This window comes from Triturus cristatus, chromosome 6 (genome assembly GCF_964204655.1).
Source record: "Triturus cristatus chromosome 6, aTriCri1.1, whole genome shotgun sequence".
Lineage (NCBI taxonomy): Eukaryota > Metazoa > Chordata > Amphibia > Caudata > Salamandridae > Triturus > Triturus cristatus.
The window spans coordinates 1230555560-1230576973 of record NC_140589.1 but is presented as its reverse complement, the minus strand read 5'-3'; the positions used below and the strand labels follow the sequence as shown (position 1 = coordinate 1230576973).

At 43.3% G+C, this 21414-nt stretch overlaps 1 protein-coding gene across 2 annotated transcripts in view; it reads left to right on the top strand.

Annotated features, from left to right (window-relative positions):
- Positions 1-21414, top strand: part of SYNJ2 (synaptojanin 2) — a 583647-nt gene that overhangs the window by 374790 nt on the left and 187443 nt on the right. For both annotated transcript variants that reach the window (XM_085612162.1, XM_085612163.1), the window contains one exon: positions 18536-18676. In XM_085612162.1, coding sequence (XP_085468288.1) covers positions 18536-18676 — 141 coding nt within the window. The remainder of the gene's footprint in view (positions 1-18535; positions 18677-21414) is intronic.

Genomic DNA, 21414 nt, shown 5'->3' with positions numbered 1-21414 from the left:
AGGATCTTGTTCTTGGGTTGTGGTCCCATGGAGATTGTGGAAAGCGGACCTCGAGGGAGGTGGGGTCTTGATTGGCCTCTCTGACACCTCTCACATTTCATAGTGCCATTGCCATGTTTCGGGTCCACGCTCTCCCTTGAACTACATCTTTTGCCCCACAGAAGATCCTCTGTGAGTCATCTTAGCATCTCGCCCAAACCTTTAGTAAAAGCAAGGATTTGGTGACACTGCTTTAGGTGAACAGAGTTGAGCACTGCAAAATCCATTTCCACGAAAGTACGATTTGTAGGTAGAGAATTGGTAATTTTAGGAGCTGATTTTTGGAATGCTATATGCTTGAATTGTTCCGTTATGGGTCTTGTCCTGTTCTACAGGTTTTATGACCAGGGCAGTTATCCTGTTTTAGTGGTCTTAGGGGATTGCTGGTTGTCCTGTTCCAGTGGTCTTACTTACAAAATGTGGCTCTGGACTGGAAGCACCAGTAAATTAAATCAGAATTGTTTGCTTATTTTTTTCATCTGCATGTCATAAAAAGGATTTTCCTTTCCCTCAATTGAGATAAAGGCCTTCCTACTTTCCTCAATCATTTTTTGGCAGACCATACCAATTAATTCAAAGGAATTCATTTATCTTGGTCTGCCAACAAATCTAACTTGGCAGTTCCAGCTGAGGTAGGCTACTTCAGACAGCTAGTAACTGGGAAGTGAACGTTAGCGGCACAATTTGTTTTAGTCTTTGCCTGTTGTGTTGTTAGCACAATAGGAATACTGCAGCCTTTATTGTGAATAATATCAAACTTTATGCTCCTTTAAGTTTGAGAGTGGAAAGGTGGAAGTGCATATTCGGTCCTGGGCCTCAATCCTCTGAAACACTTTCCCTCTCACACCTGCTGTTTAACAAGCATTGGAAAAGTCAATAGGTCTCACCTAAGCTAAAGCTGTGTTTTAGTCATGTTGTACACCAGCGTGGCTGCTGTTCAGCATGGATTAAAGTTAGTGGTGTGGCGTGGAGTGTCGTAGAGTAGTGTGTCATGGAGTTTTATGGAATAATGGAGTAGTGTGTTATGGAGTAGTATGGAGTGGATTATAGTGGTGTCGCGGAAGTGGCATAGAGTGGAGTATAGTGATGTAGTGGGAGTGGCATAGAGTGGAGTATAGTGATGTAGCAGGAGTGGCATAGCGTGGAGTATAGTGGTGTCGCAGAGTGGCATAGAGTGGAGTAGAATGTCGTACAGTGGCGGTGCACAGAATGGAGTAAAGTCTCAGAGTGGACTGGCGTTCAGTGGAATAGTGTAGAGTGGAGTGGCATAGATGGAATCACGTAGAGTGGAGTAGAGTGGCATAGAGTGGAGTAGAGTCACATACAGTGGAGTGGCATTGAGTGAATTATGTAGAGTGGAGAAAAGTGCCTTAGAGTGGAGTGGCATATGTTGTGGGGTGTGCTAGAGTGGAGTGGAGTGGCGTACAGGGGAGTGGTTTGGAGTGGCATAGAGTGTCGTGGAGGTGCGTGGCATAGAGGAGTTGTGTAGCATGGCCTAGAGTGTTGTGGAGTGGCAAAGAGTGGAGTAGTGTGTTGTGAAGTGGCGTAGAGTGGAGTAAAGTGGCATAGAGGGAACTTCATAGAGTGAAGTGGTATAGAGTGAAGGGGCATATAATGGCATGGGGTGGACGGTCGTAGAGTGGAGTAAAGTGTTGTAAAGTGGCATAGAGTGAAATAGAGTTGTGTAGCAGCATATAGTGGCGTAGAATGAAGTGGCATAGAGTGGAGTAGAGTCATAGAATGTCATAAAGTGGAGGGGCATAGAGTGGAGTAAAGTGTTGCAGAATGGAGTGTCGTAGAGTGTAGTGTGGTGTTGTAGAGTAGAGTGGCGTAGAGCGGAGTGGGATGGAGAGGAGTGGCGTAGTGTCGTACAGTGGAGTATGCATGGTGTTGCAGCGCACTGCCATTACAGACAACACATTTCCCATTGAAACGATTATTACGTGTCACAAACAGTTTTACTTTTAAAACCATATAGTGTACAAATGATACGTGGCAATGGCATCGCCTAGTGTATTTTTTTATTATCGTATTAAAAGATTTGTTTCCACCATATATCAGCATTACAAAAAATGTGCTTCATTTGTGCTTTCCTAATTCTGATACATTTTGAAATATTTGCACATAGAACTTACTTTGTCAGAAGAAAACCTTTCCTTTCCCACCCCCCACTCCGTATGCAGCAAGATTGTCACATAAATCCTCTCACTTTGAAATCAGTGGAAGAATATTAAACACAATCATTAAGTGGTATACCTATACATATTAACCTGATGAGGCACAAGCAATTCTTATAATCAAATTCATTCAGATAATACAAGCTTTTCTGGTGCCGACTCTCCCGGACTCACCACATAAACGCTCCTGTGAATGGACTACACTCCCACGGGGCTTTAGATCTATTCAAATAGAGAGGTTCCGATAATATCTTTATAAGAAGCAGTACGAGACGCGTTACTGTGGATTTTTCTGCGATTCGTATTAGAGAGAATGCTCAGTCACATACTACAACTACGCATTGTTGCATTAGAGGATACCATCTTTTGGCATCCGTGCGTCTTACAGGCACAACGAACTGACCACTTCTGGTTCGGATTTTCACACCGCGAATGAGGACTAACTCCAGAGGAAATTTGAACATACTAGCCTTGATGAAGTTGTAGGGATACTTCCCCGAGATGACAAAACACGTGTTTGCTAAAGGAGGTCTAATGAAAATGAAAAAGCCTGGAATGTAACCCACAAGTCAAGACAAGAAGCTCTCTTTGTTCATTATACTGTATACTCGGAATGAATTTGGTGATAAGAATTGCGTGTGCCTCATGAGGTTAACCCTTAGTGGTCAATGCTAGGATTGTAATTAGGAGAGTAGGGTGTATCTTCCCATCAATTGAGTGCACCACGGGCAAAAACCCTGTTTATATTCAACTGTATGGGATGGTTTTATGAGTGCCTTAGATCTTACAAACACCTAATTGTTAGAATCAATAAGTATACATATTACTTTTATCATCTGCAGGTCTAATTAAAGTGAAAAATGATCTCATCTGGAAAATTTGCGACATTGCATTTCTAACTAAGCCGGTGTGAAATTTCAATAATGCTTGCGTAAGTTTTGGAATTTCACAATACGCATGTAACCTGAGATTCACAAAATGATGCAATTATGTCTCGTCGTGCAATTGCACCATGTTCACTCAAAAATTATAGCTCAGAAACAACTTGAATGAGCAAAACGCAAATTTCATTCTCAGTACCTGTGTTTTGGTGGTATTTTTTAGCATGAAGTGCGTCCTTGTGTAAAAAATCAACACAAGGGTGCATTTTACTTTAAAATATAATGTTATATACCATATTTGAATTTTCTATAATTTCTCTTAATTTTCCTGAAATACGTGTAATTACCCGAAAGCAAATTGCACACGCCAAGGTCTAAATATGCCGTATATATATAGAACACTGTATATATATGCTAGGGTTTCTCAAATTGTTTGCACACTAAGGATCTATCCCGCCACCCGAGCATTTATTTTCCTCTACTTTTTCTGAGGTGTGAGCAGACTAAAACTAAAACTTTTTTCAGCCTAGTTGTGCAGTTGCCAATTTCAGACTTCCTAAAACTGTTGAGGTTGTCAAGTTTGCACGCTGCTGAAATGTTCTTTAAAAACAGTGTGGGCTTATCTAAATCTCAGAGCCAGAGCTAATGCTTTGGTCAGCACCTGTTTTTAGGTCTTGCCTGACCCAGCGCATTCGCTGGTCTGGCGAGACTTTTTGAGAGGGCTCCAAAAAGTGCTACCAGGCCAGCCTAGAGCTACAGTGCACGTGCGCGGGCGCGCACGCCGCGCTTGACCGCGATTACTTTCACTTTTGCGCCGCTTTGATCTTTGATCGCGATCACTTTCGCGGCCGCACGGGCGCTTATTTTAAGAGATACTTTGACATCGAAAACTACTTCTGGGAATGTATCCCCGCTGGTGGAACAGAAGAAGGTAACATGCAAATCTGCCGTAGAGTCGCGTCCCAACAATCAACGGCTAGCTGCCCAATCTTACTTGCTCTCCGTTTAAGAAAGTTACAATGCAATCGCCCATAGGTGGGCTGCCTACAGGCTGACTTTGCCTCAGTGTAGATGATGAGGCTTTCTATTCTTGCCGGATGAGCTTTTGTGGGTCATCTGCTTGGGACATTCCTCTACAGCCAAATAATCTAAATGGGTCAAACAAGGGGCAGATGCATATGGTTAAAACGATGTGGGGCAATGAAGAGCCATGTGGGAATAGTCATTCAGGCCTTGACTGCATATGCCCCAGTGTTTTTCAATCACATGGCTGCACTACAGACTTTGTGGTAGGTCCTCTCACATCCCTCCATATTTTCACCTGTAAAGGTAAAAACATGTTTTTTAAAGCCAACTTGTTAATGGCACCTTGGTACGGCGTCTCTTCAATGCAAATGCCTTGCAAACAAATAATTGCCCAATGCAGGCACTGCTCCACAGCTAATGTTGAGAGTTTTAAGGGACATCCTGCTGAGGCTTCCCCCTTTGGACCTGTGTACCAGGATGCGTCTTCCTGTCCAATGTTTCTCAGAAGGATAAGGGGCTTGAAAAAAAATGCTACAGGTTTCATCAACATAGGCGCATGAGCCCGCCAAGACACGCACGGTCTGTACGTTTTGATAGATCATACATTGGTTGCTGGGGCACAATGAAACAGTGGTGGATCCTTAATGTTTTGGGTCCCTCACTTCTGATTCACCAGGTGAACTACTTGGAGAGGAAGTGTGATCTTCATTCTTTTGTTGACTGCCAACTTTGCTCATTGTATGGGTTCCCAGGATTCTACTGAAGGTTGCATCTAGCTGGGTGTCCTTCCACATGTGTTCTTTCTCCTTTCCCTTTCAAAACCCTACTTCCATTCTGATCCTCTTATGACTTGTTCTTGTCTGCTTTACCCACTCTGAGCTTCTCCTTCTAGTAGGACCTGGAAATACTGCAATATTATATTTCGTTCCTATCGCAGTTGTGTTAAAATTATCTAGCGTGATATTCTAAGACTTGAAGTGTGCACTGCCTCATTATCCAGTAGTCACTCTTCTACAAGTAAGTCGGTGTGTAAGAAATTTGGTTAATTACATGAGATTTGGGAAAATTTTGCGAAACTATGCATTGTTATGCGAAATGCAAATCCATTATTTACCACTATATCTTAGTGTGAAATGCACCTTCACATCAAATTTTGCCGCAAAGACACAGTTCCAGCTAAAACAAAATAGTGCAACAAAACACAATGGCTAACAACTAAAGTCATTAACGTTCTAGTTGTACAGGCTGTTCCTACGCTAGGTTTTTATCACGAGTGGGAGCTTAATCACACAACTGGTGTCATTTCAAGTAACAAACATAATGCTAACTTCCCAAAATTACGTGAATTATACTGGTGAAATTTAAGTTACATATGATTTAGGTGACCGTCCCACTTGTGGAACTGCATAGCTGCAGGTGGCAAAATGATGGGACCAAAAGTTTGTCCTAGTGTTCCTTAAGCTTGTGACATCTGAGGCACAGAGGAAAGCCTGGGTCTCATGCAGAACTAGAGGGCTTATCTTCTTCATTCTTAGTCACAGTCTGAGCCAGTGGCGGTTCCTCCACAGTGGCGGAGGAGCATCGCCCCACTGTCTCAGAGCCAGCAGCTGCAAAATAAAATGATATTTTATTATTGTTTTTTATTTTTCAGCTGTTGGCTGAGCCACCATGTGCAGGGAAGGGCAGGGCCATTGGAGGGAGGAGGGGGAGAAGTGGGAGGTGCACTTTTAAGTGCGCATGTCAGTTTGGCTGGCTGTCTTAGCCCGGCCATACTGACATGCGAACCTAGGTTTCTTCAGCCCAGCTGTATTGCACAGCAGGGTTGGAGAAACAGCACAGACTCCCTGTGCCTGAGCGAGTGTTGATCCAGCCCGCTCAGGCCAATCCCCACGCTGCTCTCATGCTTGAGAGCAGCAAGGGGTTTAGATGGGAAGTCAGTGATGCTGCCCTGGGGACTGCTGGGACCAGGAAAGGGAAGCAGAGGAGCGCAAGGTGGCCGGCAGCCCAAGGTAAGTCTTATTTTTTTTTAATTAAACCTCCCACCGTGCGCTCCCCCCACCCCCTCCGTACTGCTTTCTCCACTATTTATCTGGGTCGGCCGCCGCTGGTCTGAGTGACAGCCTGTAATTTTGAATAAAGACACCGCCGCAGGTCAATTTTGTACAAGAGAAAGGTCTGAACACCTCCATTGCCAAATCGTATGGCTTTCCATAGCTGGATGTGTTGTGCAGGCTTGTAGCATTCGCCTCACAAAAGCACAAGCCTCAAAAACCACACAACCGCAAAAGAAATTGCTCCTGAGCTAGTGTTCAGAGCCTTGATTTAATATGTTGCAAAGGAGCTTTGTGATATTTGTACTATTCTAAGTATACGTACTTAGACATGAGTCTGATAAATGGAAGTCGTTTGACAATTATCTTGTTGCTCATAATGCGTGTAATAACTGATATTTATACGTTTCCCTCGTCTTCATAACTTGATTTTGCTCGCGAGAAAGTGTCACTCCTAGTCGGTGAAATGTCACTCATAATTACAGTGAAATTATGAAAATGTCACACGTAGCAATCTGAAACCTTGGCAGCCATGGTTATAGAAAAACGAACATGTTCATTCAAAGATAAAAGATGCATACCGGGTGTACCATCAACAGAGAGAAAAGTTAAAATACCACACTCCTTAGGAATACAATGTGGGAGAATAAATACATTTAAAAAAAAAAAACTAAATTAAATCGAGACTACCATGCAGTACAAAACAAGCATTGGCATAGCCAATAGGTCTCGCTTTGGGACCTTATAAGTGTTTAGCCATGCAACAGTTGCATAACTAAATACTTATAAGGTACCAAAAGCGAGACCTATTGGCTATGCCAATGCTTGTTATTTTTATTTCTCATTTCTGCGCTTTCAGCTATCCCTCATCTCTAGACTCCAGAGTCAATGCACTTTAATTGAGTTTGTGTGCTGTATAATAAAAGACACATTTATGCTTAACATTTATTTCAGCCCACGGAAGCGCATCACACTTTGGGTTGTGGAATGGAAGAGGCAACCCACTTTTCCTGCGTCAACAGCCAACGTTGTGAAGATAATTTCTAAAAGTGGATCTCTTGACATTTTAAGCTATGGTTATATTGTAAAAAGGAAATAATTCAGGGGCCCAGAGTTTTTATTTTTTCTTAGGAGCCTTCTGCAAGTGCTAGCCAATGCCGGGGTTGCCCAGTCCTAAATCTGCATAGCCTTGAATCCACCTCATGCTTCTTTCTTCCACCGCATTAGACTTCCTGTTTCTGTATATGATTATTGCAGATTTTCTATCTCTGCTTTCTCATTTTATCACTGTTCTTTTGCGCTTTCATGGTTTTCTCTGTCTTGCTCTGTGTTAAAGTCTAATGATTTCAACTGAGTTCTGATCCCCAAAACTGAGTGCCAGCATCCACCACCTACAACTACAAATTAAGCACTGGTTTTTAAGTAAGACTTTGTGTACTCTGCGGGCACATGGCACTGCCTTAGACCTTTTGGAAAATAAAAAGTCATAATTGCTTTATGCTAACAGCAGTGCTTAATTCGAGCCGGTGGTTGCAGGTGTGCCCCACTGGCACTCATTTTTATGGGACTGGCGTTTATTTTTCCTCCACAGACTTTGATCCAGAGCAAGAGAACGAAAAACACAAAAGGGGCAAAGAAGGAGGAAGAGGAAGACAGAAAAAGTGATGAAGGGATGAAAAACCAACCCGTGAGAGTATATTAGGCAGATAGTGTCTGCGAATTGTTGAGGCAGGAGGTCGAATCAACACTATGCAACCCTGGTATCTGGCACCAGGACCTTCAATCGCACCGGCTGTGGGTTTCTAAGCAAACCTATGGGCCCCAGTACTTCGCTTTTTTTATTTTTCATTTTACCCATTAAGCACTGGCTTAAACATCGAATGGGCTTCAGGCTGTTATCACAGAAAGAAGATCTAATATTGGAGCTTTGCATAGCGTCCCGTGACTTTCTTTCCAAATTGTGTACAGTGCAGTTGATTTAGAGCTTCATATCTAGAACAGATCACAATAGAAATTCATGCATTACGCACGCACGCCATGAACACACGTCCTGTATACGCTCAAAACAAAAACAACACACTCCCAGACACACACCTTAAACAATTTAGCTTGGTATTTGTGTGGGTAGGTACTTCAGTGCCCCACATAAGGGTGGTAAGCACTATCCAAATGCTTCAATACTATAGAATACTACAGTTTTCCAAGGGCGCTCCTTATTGGCGGACATGAGTAGCAAAGTCCCTGACGACTGTGCGAGGTGATGCGCCAGCCACAAAGATATCTCTGGGTGTGGTGAAGGATTCTATCCCTCCTAAGATCAAACACACCAGACCCTTGTCATTCACCTGCCTTCCTTGTGTTTTGGGTGTTTTTGGCATACCAGGGACGACACTCCACGGAAGTTCAAATCTGCAAAGAAAAGAACAAGAGGAAGATTGTCACGAGAAAAAGAAGACTATAAAGCCAAAAACCTCCATCATAAGACTATTGTTTTATTTGTTTAACTGTTCACCCAAAAGAAGAGACTAATCGCCAAAATAGAAAAGCACATTCGGCCTCCTCGATTTGTCTTTGGCCGGAGCAGTTTAAGGACACACATACTTTCGCCCGGCCCTCCGACAGGGAAGTTTGATTTTTGCTGTCTGGCATGGCGAAGCATGCTTGCAACTTGTTGATAAAGGCAGACTGCAGGTCATAACTTCGCAGTGGGAAGGTTCTGCAGAACGTGGCCTAGTGCCCAGGAATCAGTGAGGCCAGCCCTAGTCAAATGGGAAGGGACCAGACAAAGGAGCTCGGAAAGAATGTTAGCTAGTGGAGATCTATATAAAACGCATTGGCAAAGCTAACATATCCTGGCAATTTGAGCTATTGACATTGTTAATGTCTTTTAGCCATGTCGAATAGCAGCTCAGCTAGAAGGTTTTGTATAGCGCGAACAAGACCCTTGTGGGTATCAGAGCGCTTTACAGGGCAGATGCAAGTCAACAGAAACAAGCATAGAAAAATATAGGTGAGTCTAATAAAAAGTAGTAACTAATACAAACTAGCATATATATTACAGGGATGTATAAATAGTTCAGGTAAAATTAGCCATGAGAATAGATTTCACTTCTTTTTTAAAAAATGCAGTAGAAGGATTCGGTCTCGTTTCTGGGGGCAAAGCATTCCAAATCCTGGGAGCCATTCCTGAGAACGATGCTATGACGCATCTAGTGTTGGCTGCTTCATAGCGCTACTCTTTCATAGCACTACTCTTTGCTTTTAGAGTAGCTACGAAGTATATAACAACTACCATTGTAAACCCCTTTGTAATGTGCTGCATGTCGTCTGTACTGCTTATAGTCTGCGTGCTCATGTAAAGATGGCTATACTGCATGTAATATCTGCTCTGTGCCAATGTTGAGTGTCTCAAACTGTGTAAGTCAGAGGAAGATCAGAGGGCTCAGCGTCCATGGCTGAGGTGCTGCTGGGACTACCCAGACCAGATGGCCTAAGCTGAGAGTGTGTGAGTGAGTAGTTGTACCCAGGATCAGAGCTGAAGATGTAGCAAAGAGCTGCCCAAGGATGGTGGCTCACGAGGCACAAGGTTGGCAGAAAACAGCGCAATGTAGTAAAGCACTGAACCACAGAGACTGAGTTTGCCATGTGACCAGTGAGAAGAAGCCTGAGGGATCTTTTAGCAATCCTTTTCATTGTTAGCCATGAGTAACAGGTGTATAAAGCAGTGCTCACGAAGTACAATGTTTCAAAGGCATGGATTAGAATGATAAATAATACTTGTGTTTCACCACAGTATATACGGCCCTAAAGAAGTGAGTCAGCATTTACGGTGATTATTTTAATACCTACATCTTTTATTGTGGCTTCATTAATTGCATAATGAGTTGTGAACCTCTAGCCTGCCATATCACAGTTCGCCAACCAAGCTAGTAATGTGTTCATCATACTAATAGACCTATTGAAGAAAATACGGGAGGTGATCTACATAAGGCATTTCTTACCATTTCTAATAAAATCCACAACGCAGTCAGGCCACAAAATAAGAGGCATAGTGCAAGGGTATTGAATCTATAAACAATATCTTCAGCAGTGCTTAAATGAGAAGAACCGCTTGCTGGGGGTGAGACACTCATACTTGCACACTAAACAGAGCGGAGGTTGTTTTTAAACAGCAAAGCTTCTCCTCTGCTTATTTGGGAGGTAGCAGCCCGGTCAACACTGGAAGATATTGAAATATCAGCCCTATATTGTGTGAACAAGCTTTAAAATGTCAAGTGGGAAGGCGAGTGCAGCACGGGATTCTCCTCAGCCCCGCTTTCAAGCAGTCGGGTAAACAGCTCATTTTATGACAGATTTTTCCAGTGCATCATATCAAAAGTGAAAGTGGGCCTACCTACAAAAGATGCACTCTGTAGAGTGGCTCAGCAAAACAAATTGCCCCCTAGAGCGCTAGCAGTTTAAGGACACACATACTTGGGCCATGCTCCAGGGGAGGATCAAATGCAAGAGGAAGGAAGTGGCCACCGCAGAACTGGCCTGCAGTAAGCAAGCAATTGAGAGAAGCTTTGAAGTCAACAAATGGTAAGTAATGGGAGGCAGTCGGGCCCTTTAAGAGTAAACAACATTCCTCAAAGAGACTGCGCATGCTCTGTCTAGCAGAGCCTTAAAAAGTGTTTTAGCAAGGCGCACAGAACTAATAAGAGCAGGCTAAGACTAAACAAATTGAGAAATACCAGATCGGTGCCATGCTGTTGTCCTAGCCCAAGTGATGGAAGCAGGCAAAGTCGCATTTCATCACAATGTCTCTTCTTAGGTCTTGCCTGCGTTTCAGCGCATGCGCTGCTCACCTTGGCGAGATCTATTGTCGTTGGTTTTCTGTCTCTTATCTTTGGAAGTGGGGTTGGTGACCGCCCTGTCTCTCTTAGGCCCCGCCCACCCGGACTGGAGATTTAGCTCGCACACGCTCGCGTATGGCTTCTCTTCCAGACAGCGTCTCCAAATAACATGTGGTCACTTTAGCATCTATGACTTGGTGACAGAATGGAATCACCCAATGCTCGTAAGTGAGAGGTGGAATCTCGACGTATTTCCCCAAAAGCACCGCTTCACTGATAAGATGAAATTGTGGTGACTAGTAGAGCCCCAGGTATTCCCCGCACACATGGTAACGTGAAGGACCTCACAGATGAAGTGTGCCATACTATGTTTAAAATAACAGAATTCCTCGCTTCGTTGCTCGTAGCTCAATGGCGGTAAAAGGAACACACGCCGCTGACTCTCCACAACGGACTACCACTTCCTCTACTACGTACTCTCGCAAACCTCATTCCCCGCCATCCAAAATAGCGTCAATACAACCCACCGCTGGCTCCCTCTAAGGTTTTCGAACTCAGTCACATGCTGCGAGAGCAGCCAATGGCAGGTGGGGTTCGCTTTTCTCTCCTCCGCTGACAGGCTAGAACGCATGCTTCAGTATTGTACCGCCGGCTCGCGCTCCTTCGCCATTGGCAGCTACTGTTTGCCGACTTGAGAGGAGCTCGCTTGCGCGTGCTCCTAGGCGAGCGCGAGCTCAGGGAGGCCGTAGAAGATAGCCGTCAAAATATATACCCTTCCAAAAAAAAAAAGAGCCTGACTGGCTGACAGGGATTCTGGCAATAAGGAACCATGGACAGTCTCAGCTTGCAACCCTGGAACAACGCCTGACGAGCAGCTTCGTGAAGACCCCACCAAATGAGTTGCCAAAATCAGCCCCTGGTTGTATGTGTTTCTAGCACACCGCCCCATAGGGAGGAGGCTCTGTCTGTGTGCTATCACCTGAGAGGAGCTCTCCATCACAGTCTGGAGCCGCACTCATGGGGTTTGAGGATGGACCAGGCTGAAGGTAAGAGTAGGAGCTTTCCAAAATACGCCAATTTTGCCTTGAATCCTGTAAAAAAGGGGGAGGTGTATGGAGCATACAGCACAAGCAATACTAATTGTCTAATTGTGGTTTTACCCTCCATCCCTTGAGCAGCATTCTCGGCATATGCACCATTTCTCTGTTAAGCATAGGTGAACGCAACGTCAAGAGTCACTGCAGGTGTGTGCTTTCTGCAACCACTCTCCTCCCCCTACTGAGAGGAGCACACTGATACCAGAATGCGCACATCCTCTCCGTTGCAGAGCTTAGTTTTTAGGTCTCGCCTGAGCCAGCGCGCATGTGCTGCTCTGCGAGACTTTTGTAAGGGGCTTCTAAAATCTTGTGCGTGTGTTTTGTTTTTGGTTACAGGCTATTGGGCTTTGCGTGTGTCTTTCTAAGAAAGACAGCACGCAATTGGGCAAAGGCTGGTGCATGTCCCGCCTTTGCTCTGCCCACGGCCTAATGCTTGTGGTTACCTGCACGGGCGTCATGTGTCTTGAATTATCATGCCCAGACGCGTGTGCGATAATTCAAAACACATGGCTCGCTGTGGCGCACTCACGCACCATTCGCGTGCATGTTTTCTAATTCCTAAACTGCCCATAGTTAGACGTAACGGGCAGAGCTTGGCATGTCATTGCGGACTAGGCCGGCACCAACGGCTAATGTTCGCGTTCCCTAAACCGACGGACTGCTCATGGTCAGTCACACACACTTATATCTGTTAGGGGGAAGCGGGCATCCCTCGCAGAAGGATTATTCTTCAAAAGGGGACCCCCAAACCTGCCTTTCTTCTGCCGGGGGGTCACACGAACAATGTACAGAAAGGGCCATGCCTGGGCAGCTTTTACTGCAAACTTCTCTTTCTATCCCTTTAAATAAAATATTGAGATTTCTCAATGATATGCGGAGTACAGAGGATGTAAAAATGCAACTTTTGAAATTGGCGTTTCGCAGTTCGCAACGGCTAATGTTCGCGTTCCCTAAACCGACGGACTGCTCATGGTCAGTCACACACACTTATATCTGTTGGGGGGAAGCGGGCGTCCCTCTGCCCCAAAAGGCTGAATGAACGGATTTAAATCAAACTAGATTTCTAAAGACAAAACCGTATCCCCCCGCCCCCCTCCCTGGAGTTCCCACTGAGGCCGGGCCGCTCACAGTTTACACAGATGCTGAGACTCGCAGAAGGATTATTCTTCAAAAGGGGACCCCCAAAACCGCCTTTCTTCCGCCGTGGTGTCACATGAACAATGTACAGAAAGGGCCATGCCTGGGCAGCTCCTACTGCAAACTTCTCTTTCTATCCCTTTAAATAAAATATTGAGCATTCTCGATGATATGCGGAGTACAGACGATGTAAAAATGTAACTTTTGAAAATGACGTTTCGCAGTTCTCAGCAAAGTACTCAAAGTTAGACTCTAAACTGCAACTAGGTGCCGTCAGAGACTTCACTGTTCTGTGACAACAACCCGCACAACGAGGGAGAGGCGGAAAAGGCGACTGCTTGTTATTTTAGATTAGGGATGTGGTCTAGGAGCAAAATTCTTGGTTGTGCTTCCAAAAACCTGTAAGTGGTAGTCCAGTATTCCCCACTTACACTACGTTAACCTCGGCCATGTGTTCTACCAACTGCGTGGTTGGTTGTCTGATAGCCCGGCGCTTGCTCCGAGGTCACATACCACTGCTGAAAATACACATCTCCAGTCAGCTGTGACAACGTTTAGAGACTCCCTCAGTTTGCCATTTTCGAAAATAACCACCTTAGCTGTGCTCATTTTTGCAAGGATATGATGTTTATATTTATTTATGCACAGGGCTTTTAAGTAGGCCATGTCCTGCCGGTGCTCAGCTCAGCACCGGCACTTTTTAAAAGCAGGTGCTGAGACGGTTGTAATTATAATCAGGGGGGTCTCTCAAATGAGCGTGTCAAATGCAATTAAGGGCGTGGCTAAAAAACACGCTAGCTAAAAATCTGTGTTTAGCATACTGTGCCGCCCGACTTGTATTTTGCGTTTTTTGTCGATGCATCCAGATATATGAAACAAGTAACCTCATAATTAAAACAAGTCAGGACTATTGGCATTGTCAATGGTTTTTAGTTGCATAAGATAAATAAGCAGCAACTATGACTGGTATATAATAATATTGAAAAAGCTTCTACTTAATGCCTAGGTGACACCACGACAATGTTTATGCGCTTCTATTTCAAAAAGAGAAGGGAAATCCAGAGAGATAAGGACTCTCTTTAAAGAATTTCCCTTCACCTACAACACTCACCTGGCATGACGTCATGACATAACTTCTCCACGAGTGAGAAGTGAGCAGGGTGAGCAGCGTACATCGATGTGCCTACTGTCGTTGCAGTCCGTAAAAAAACAGACCGCCCATGCCAGGGCACAAAACGATGCCCGATAAAGACCCATTTCGAGGCCTCCTTGAAACGAGCATTGGCGTAGCCAATAGGTCTCGCCTTTGGGACCTTATAAGTGTTTAGCCATGCAACAGTTTATCTTGTTGCACCAAGGATATTGTGCTGGATAACTAAACACTTATAAGGTCCCAAAGGCGAGACCTATTGGCTATGCCAATGCTTGTTATTATTTTGTGTTCTGCTGGTGTGTGCAGTACAAGGGAGCGACCATGTAATTTTATTGCTAGGCTACTGAGCTACAAATTGGATAAGAAACTGGTAAAGTAGGAACATTAATTGCTCTTTCATGATGTGTAATCTAAGATAGCTCTGGACAGCTGTTGCCGCTTTACATAAACAGATATCTCAGTTGAAGGTTTGGACTACAGGTTTCTCTTTTCAGATGAATCTTCACCCTTCATTTTTATTGATGGCCTTTTTTTGAGGGGAAAAACCCCCCACGTTTGAACCAATGCTTTGACGTGCGTTGCTAATATTGTCAGATCACATGACACTTTAAATGAAAGTTGTTCAGAGTGAGTGGTTTTAAGTGAGCCAAACGTCACCATACAAGTGTCTTACGTTACGGAAGACTATGCATCGATAATTTTTTTTCTAGATTGGAAGTTACTTTCTTTGCATAAAAAGATCCACATCATTTGCAGGACGTCAGTGAATTTTGAAATGAATTATCATTCAAAAAAGTTAGTCTTTCATTTAGCGGAATATTGGTCATTCAGTATTTCTGTTACCCACTTGATGGGTCGTTGCCTGCTATGTTGTTTTTTTTTTGCTGCAGAAGGGTGCATATCTATGCCATTTTGCTGTTTATATTTAAATGTGTTACCGTTGCATTACATGCATACCTGTGAATATTTATCAACTAATGTACTGTGCGTAACCTTGCTTTAAGTGTTATATTTCACCTCGCTTTTGCGGTACTAAAATACTCTATGCTGTATAGACATTTTTGAGATGAACAATGGTTAGTATGTGTCGATAATTTTTGATTCATGGTTTTTAATTGCTGATTATGCCTGTGTTAGTCAACTTGTGAAATGTTTCTGTAAATGGGTCCATTGTTGGTTTACAGCAACATGATCCATTTTTAATCACTCCTATTTCTATGTGAACACCTGTTCCTATTTGTATACGTATACCACCTACCTCTGTGTTATCGGCAAACTGCGACCATCGGGATGCTTTGTTGCAGACTTTATGACAAAAATGATTAGCAGTACCTTTTTTTGAAGACCTCTTTTTCAAAGTTGCTCTCTGTAATTTCCACATATGTCTGCTAGTTCCACTTTTATGGTGAAGTTTGTGGCGGATTTTACTGCACCAGTCATGTCACAGTTTCTCTGGTCATTTTATGTGTTTTAAAATTGAGCAGCACGGTTGTAGGGTATTTTTTTGACATAGCTGTATTTCTCAACAAGCATTTGCAATGCAATAGGTCTCGCATTTGCGAGAGTTTGAGCTATTGGCATTGTAAATGACAATGCCTTTTATTCATTTGTTTTGAAAACCTGCAAGCGGTGCATAAACACGCACTTTGTACGCATAGCCCTTGCTTACGAGAAGCAAGGCTGGCAGTAAAAGAGACTGCCAGCCTTGCTTCTCATAAGCATGGACTATAAGTACAAAGTTCTTGTTTATACACAGCTTGCAGGTTTTCAAACGCAAAAACAAAAGGCATTGTCATTTACAATGCCAATAGCTCAAACTTTCGCAAAAGCGTGACCTATTGCATTGCAAATGCTTGTTTTAACTCTGAAATGGCATTCACCATTGGTAATGAAAGTGAAAGTTGTTCTGGGAGGAAATTCTAGAAAGTCAGGAGGGTGCCTCACTATCAAAACTTGATTAAAACAAGGTGACCTGAGCTCAAAGAAAAGCATTGGGCTCGCATGAAGGGTTGAAGATAGCAGGGTAATACGAGGCAGGCTGATTCGCTCTTGCGCAGTCAGGGCAGCAACCTAGAAGCGCTTTGTCTCTCACCAAACACTTGCACGCTGCCAGCCTAGCCAGGGTCTGAGCCACAATGCAACTAGGGCTCGCGCGTCTGGTGCCCGTCTACCTTTGTGAGCCTTCAAGAGCTTGAGAGGGGGTTGGTGCATGAATCCCTGTTCCAACTGTTGGCTTCTTTCGACCAGCAGCAGCAGCAGGTGGAATGTGGACCTTCTGAAGTTTGTGTAATTCTACTCAGGGTGCCAGCCTTGATTGCTCTTCCACTTCCTTCCTCCTTCATGGGATGTAAATAAATAAATAAATACAAATGAAATGATGCATGCCTTATCTCACCAGTTCCAATTCTTGCCATTTTGGTATCCTTGTACTCACTCATCTGGACACATCTCTGCATGTTGCCTGCAGCCATAAACATGCACTCAGCATCGCACTGCCCCGTGGCTAAGCTGGTTTGTCCTTACAATTTCAATGTGTGCGTCTCTCGCACCTACCTTCACCCATTCCACCATCAAAACGATAAGGGCACCTTACAGCACGAAAAAACTTTCCATGTAGGCTCAAAACAAAAACTGCACCCTGCCAACCGCACACTTTCACAGGGCAGCTTTCTACCCGTGTGGGTACGTGCTTCAGTGCCTCAGATGGCGATAGGAAGCGCTATAAAAATGCTACAATAAAGTACTATACAACGAAATGCTTGAGTGCCTCGGACTAGTACAGCTCTCCTTGTGTCGACTGCTGCGTCACCGGAAGGCCTACACGCGGCAGCCGTGACTCATGCAAAACATCCCCCTTGCTGCTGACCTGCTGGAAAATCCCTTCTGCTTAACCAAAGCTTACTATTGGGGATTTGGGTTCTACCATTTGAGAGAAAGGGGCTTCAGGTTCTACCATTTGATAAATGGAATAACAATGTATTTAGGAGTCAATCTTAAGTGTGTGTTGTTTAAAAAAAAGTATTGTTGACGCTTGTACCAAGAATCTGGTGTGCGTTTAGTTGACTTTTAAAGTTATGGCCTGTTTATTTAGAAGGCTTTGTAGGTGCCTCGGGAGGGAGCGTTTATCGGTCTGTTTTCAATTAGGGAAGAAGGCCTTCTGAAAGTAAAGAGCCATTTTGGAAGCCTTTTAAAACCCTCAGCCTCTGAGGCATGCTTCAAAAAGACAATGTGGCTTTAACTGAGGTTTGTGAAAAGACCCTGTGCACGGGGTTGTGGGTCGGAATAAAGCGCAACTGTTGTTGTGCTGTCAAGCACATTGTCGATAATTTGTTATTATTTTAAATAATATATAAACAATGTGAGATAAATGTCGTATTGTAACGAAACGGATCTGGGTTAAAAAATGTACAACAGCTAGGACACCTGAGTCGAGAATTTTTTTTTGCTAGAAATAATAAGAGAAATATGTTTTTTCCTGTTCTTTCCATGACACCCCAGCCCCTTTGGTTTTCTTCATTCCTTACATTTCTATTGTGCTGTTAGGTAGGCTATTTCCTTTGGGCTTTTCTTCACTTTCTTGCTGTAACTCTATCTTTGACGGCGATACAATATTTAAGCGACCATAAAATACCTTCTTTACTCTATACAATGTTATTATTTGACTGTTTTTCTATTTTTACTATGAACGACATCCTTCTTTTGCCCGTTTTGGAAACTTATGATGTTCCCATTTAAAAAAAATCTCTAACCTTGCTTTGACACCTGACCATCACCAGAGTCACTGTCCCTGGCTAGTTTACTATTTTAAGTCCCAGTGAAGGCAGTTTAAGCGCTATCATTAGTCCGGGCAACACGAAATCTTGGGGATGGTACATTGATGTAGTCATGGTATTCAATGTAATGGTTATGATACGCATGGAGATGCTGCCTTGTGTTATTTAGTTTTCAATCAGAGAACCTTTCTGCATTTTTTTTTTACAAAGTATCTTCAAGTCTTCGTCATTAAAAGTTTTTCTCTCAAAAGGTTTCGCCCAAATGACCTAATGTGATTGCTTTGACATTTGTTGCTTCCCGTAGGAGCGTGTACTTAATCAAATGATGTTGTATGTCTTTATTGAAATGTGTATTCTCCTTTCTAGCACCACCAATAAGAAACTGTGGGCTGAGCAGATTCAGAAGGCTCTATCGAGGACCCACAGATACATCCTTCTGACCTCTGGGCAGCTGGTGGGTGTCTGCCTCTTTATCTTCGTGAGACCCTATCACATGCCTTTTATAAGGTAGGAGTAGTTCCCTCGTTGCTTTGGCTGTCAGTTTGGAAATGTTAAGAATGTGGTCCTGTGTTCCCATTATCATGTTTTGATGCATTGAATATTCATGGCTGTTATTAGTTGTGTGTTGTTTATTTGAGCAATGTGTGCAATGATGCTTATAACACTGGTTGGGTGTCATACATGAACATGAAAAGAGTTAAAAGAAAGGAACACTTCATGTGTATTTCATGTCAAGGTTAGGGATATATTTGGGTGATTCAATTTCCAGGCAATGGGCAATCCTTTTAAACATTAACATTTAAGGAAAATAAGGGCTCTGAAGCAATCCTACTCCGAAGAGGACACTCCGTCATACAATTCTGGAGCATGCTCAGTCTCTGAGTTCTATGACTTTGACAAAATGGGAGAATTCCCTGCATCAAGCCTGAGAACGAGAGGGCCCAGTGTTGGTGTACCATGGGCTGCGAAACTCCACCGCCGAAACCTTAGACACTGCTGCTCATTCAATGAAGGGAAAATCCACTGAAGCTGCTCCTCTGTAAACAATGGAAATGGAGTTGTCATTGAAAGATTGTCTTTGGCTTACTGCAGGAGTGACAGCGAGTAATAGGGATACAAGGCTGCAATTGGAATGAATGAGCAAGCAGCAATCAAGCGTAGTGTGTCTGTTGAAGTGCTGAAAATTTGTCGGACTGTTTCAGAGATGTTCCAATGAGCATCAGCATAAACGGTTGATCACTAAACGAGGCACTCCGGAACGCCTGGGGCACCCACTTTACGACAATAAGCAAGTCTGATCTAAAATATTTCCAGAGTAATTACAGGGAGCATCACATAAACTTTAGTGAGTAGAGCAGAAGCATCATGATTCCCATATTTGAGTGAGTAAGTATACATAGGTTGCTTGGAGGATGCAAATTCAGTTATCTAGTAACCTATGGGTAATTGATAAGATGTGGTGCTGTATCATTTCTTTCTGCTGGAACATTTGGCCTATAGGTGTTATAGATTAATTTTACATGTGGGAGAAACTACTGAGAAGCTTTGCGGTAGCTCTTAAAAAAGAGGATGGCGTAGCAGAAGGGATTCAGTCACATTCATAGAAGGCCTTACTCTACTTGGAGGTAGGGGGTAATCATACCACAGGGAGGTTTCTGCCTGGACAATGGGGTTAGGAGTAATTTTCATTCTATTTGAGGGAGTCATAAGTATAAGAGAAAGATTGTCTCTGCAAAGTGCAGTCTTGAGTTGTTTTTCAGATATGGGATGCTGGATATATCTGGACCAGTTTCTAAAGAGCAGCTCTTAGAAGCCAAGTGCTAATGTGACGGTGAGGTCTGATCACAAGGTCATATAAATGGACTGGCTGGATTATGAGTCTAATGTATAAAGAGGCATGTTGCTCATTGAATGTTTTCGACATGTTTCGGATTTTGCTGTGTAAACCATATAACATGCCCTTTCCTTACTGTGAGTCAGAACGAGGTGGTAAACCCATTTAGGGGTTTAGAAAGACTTTTCCGAATTGCAAAATGGGGTACGTAATTAGCAAAAAAGGCACTTTGAGGTCACAAATCCTTTGATTTTGATAATCACGGAGTTTGCTACCACAGAATTGCTTTGTGCATCAGACCTTAAGCTCTTTTTGGTGCCATTGGCGAACTGTTGTCTAAAATCAAGAAAGCCAACATGTTTTTGTCTTTTTATATGAGTCCATGCAGCTATTTCTTTTATAAATGTTCACAGGGCTCCTATAAGACGAGAGCCTTAACTTGCAAAGATATTGGTACAATGAAACAAGAATCAAAGAACAGCAAGAAAGAATCCCACTTTGAAACATTCCATCATAGCATAATACTGGAGATTTGTAGATCACTGGCAACTCTCTGGCAGAAGTAGGAATCTCCCAGCATGAAATGAAAATGATTGCCAATAAAAGGCGATAATTCATAATCACCGAGCTGAAATATCTGGGCTGTCAAGAAAACCAGGACTGGTGGAAATAGAGAGGCAGCTTCTCAAGAAGTGAAGACTAGTTATGTATGTGAACGCATCAGGTTACTAACCAGATAAGGGAGAGACTAAAAAGGAAGCAATGCAGTGGTTACATGCTAAAGAGTGGAGCACTTGTTTTTCCAAAACATATGGGAAGATGGAAGCACCACGACCCTGACTCCCATGAGGCACGCGATTACACGCCTTTGAATTTCTTCTTCTTTAAACTTTATTTCGGTTCTATGACCATAAAAGCAACAAGAAATTTCACAATAGATAATACAGTAAAAGAAAACATAAAAACACAACCAATCCATTCATTTTTCAAAGATATTGCAGTACATTCAAGTAAAACAGAAAAGTATTTGACAGGATGGTTGATTATAAAAATTTCCTACGTAATAACCATACAGAGTTAAGGAACCGGGAGACTGTAAAAACTATCGGGGTTTAGTGTCATACTTTAAGACTCTCATTGCTTTATCGCATTCTCTGAAACCAAGATTGTTGCATAGGGGCTTAATCCAGCGTTTCCTTTGGGGTAGATATATTGGGCAGAAAAAGAAAACATGTTTTTCATCCTCCAATATATAGCTACAGGCCGGGCAGGCGGTGATATTGTTGGCATCCCAGCCAGATGTAAATGACCTGAGCGGAAGACAGCCCATTCTCAGTTGGCAATAAAGCTTCCTCGCGGCCGGCGGACTGACCAAATCTAAAAACTCCTCTCTCCTGTAATTATCTTTAAT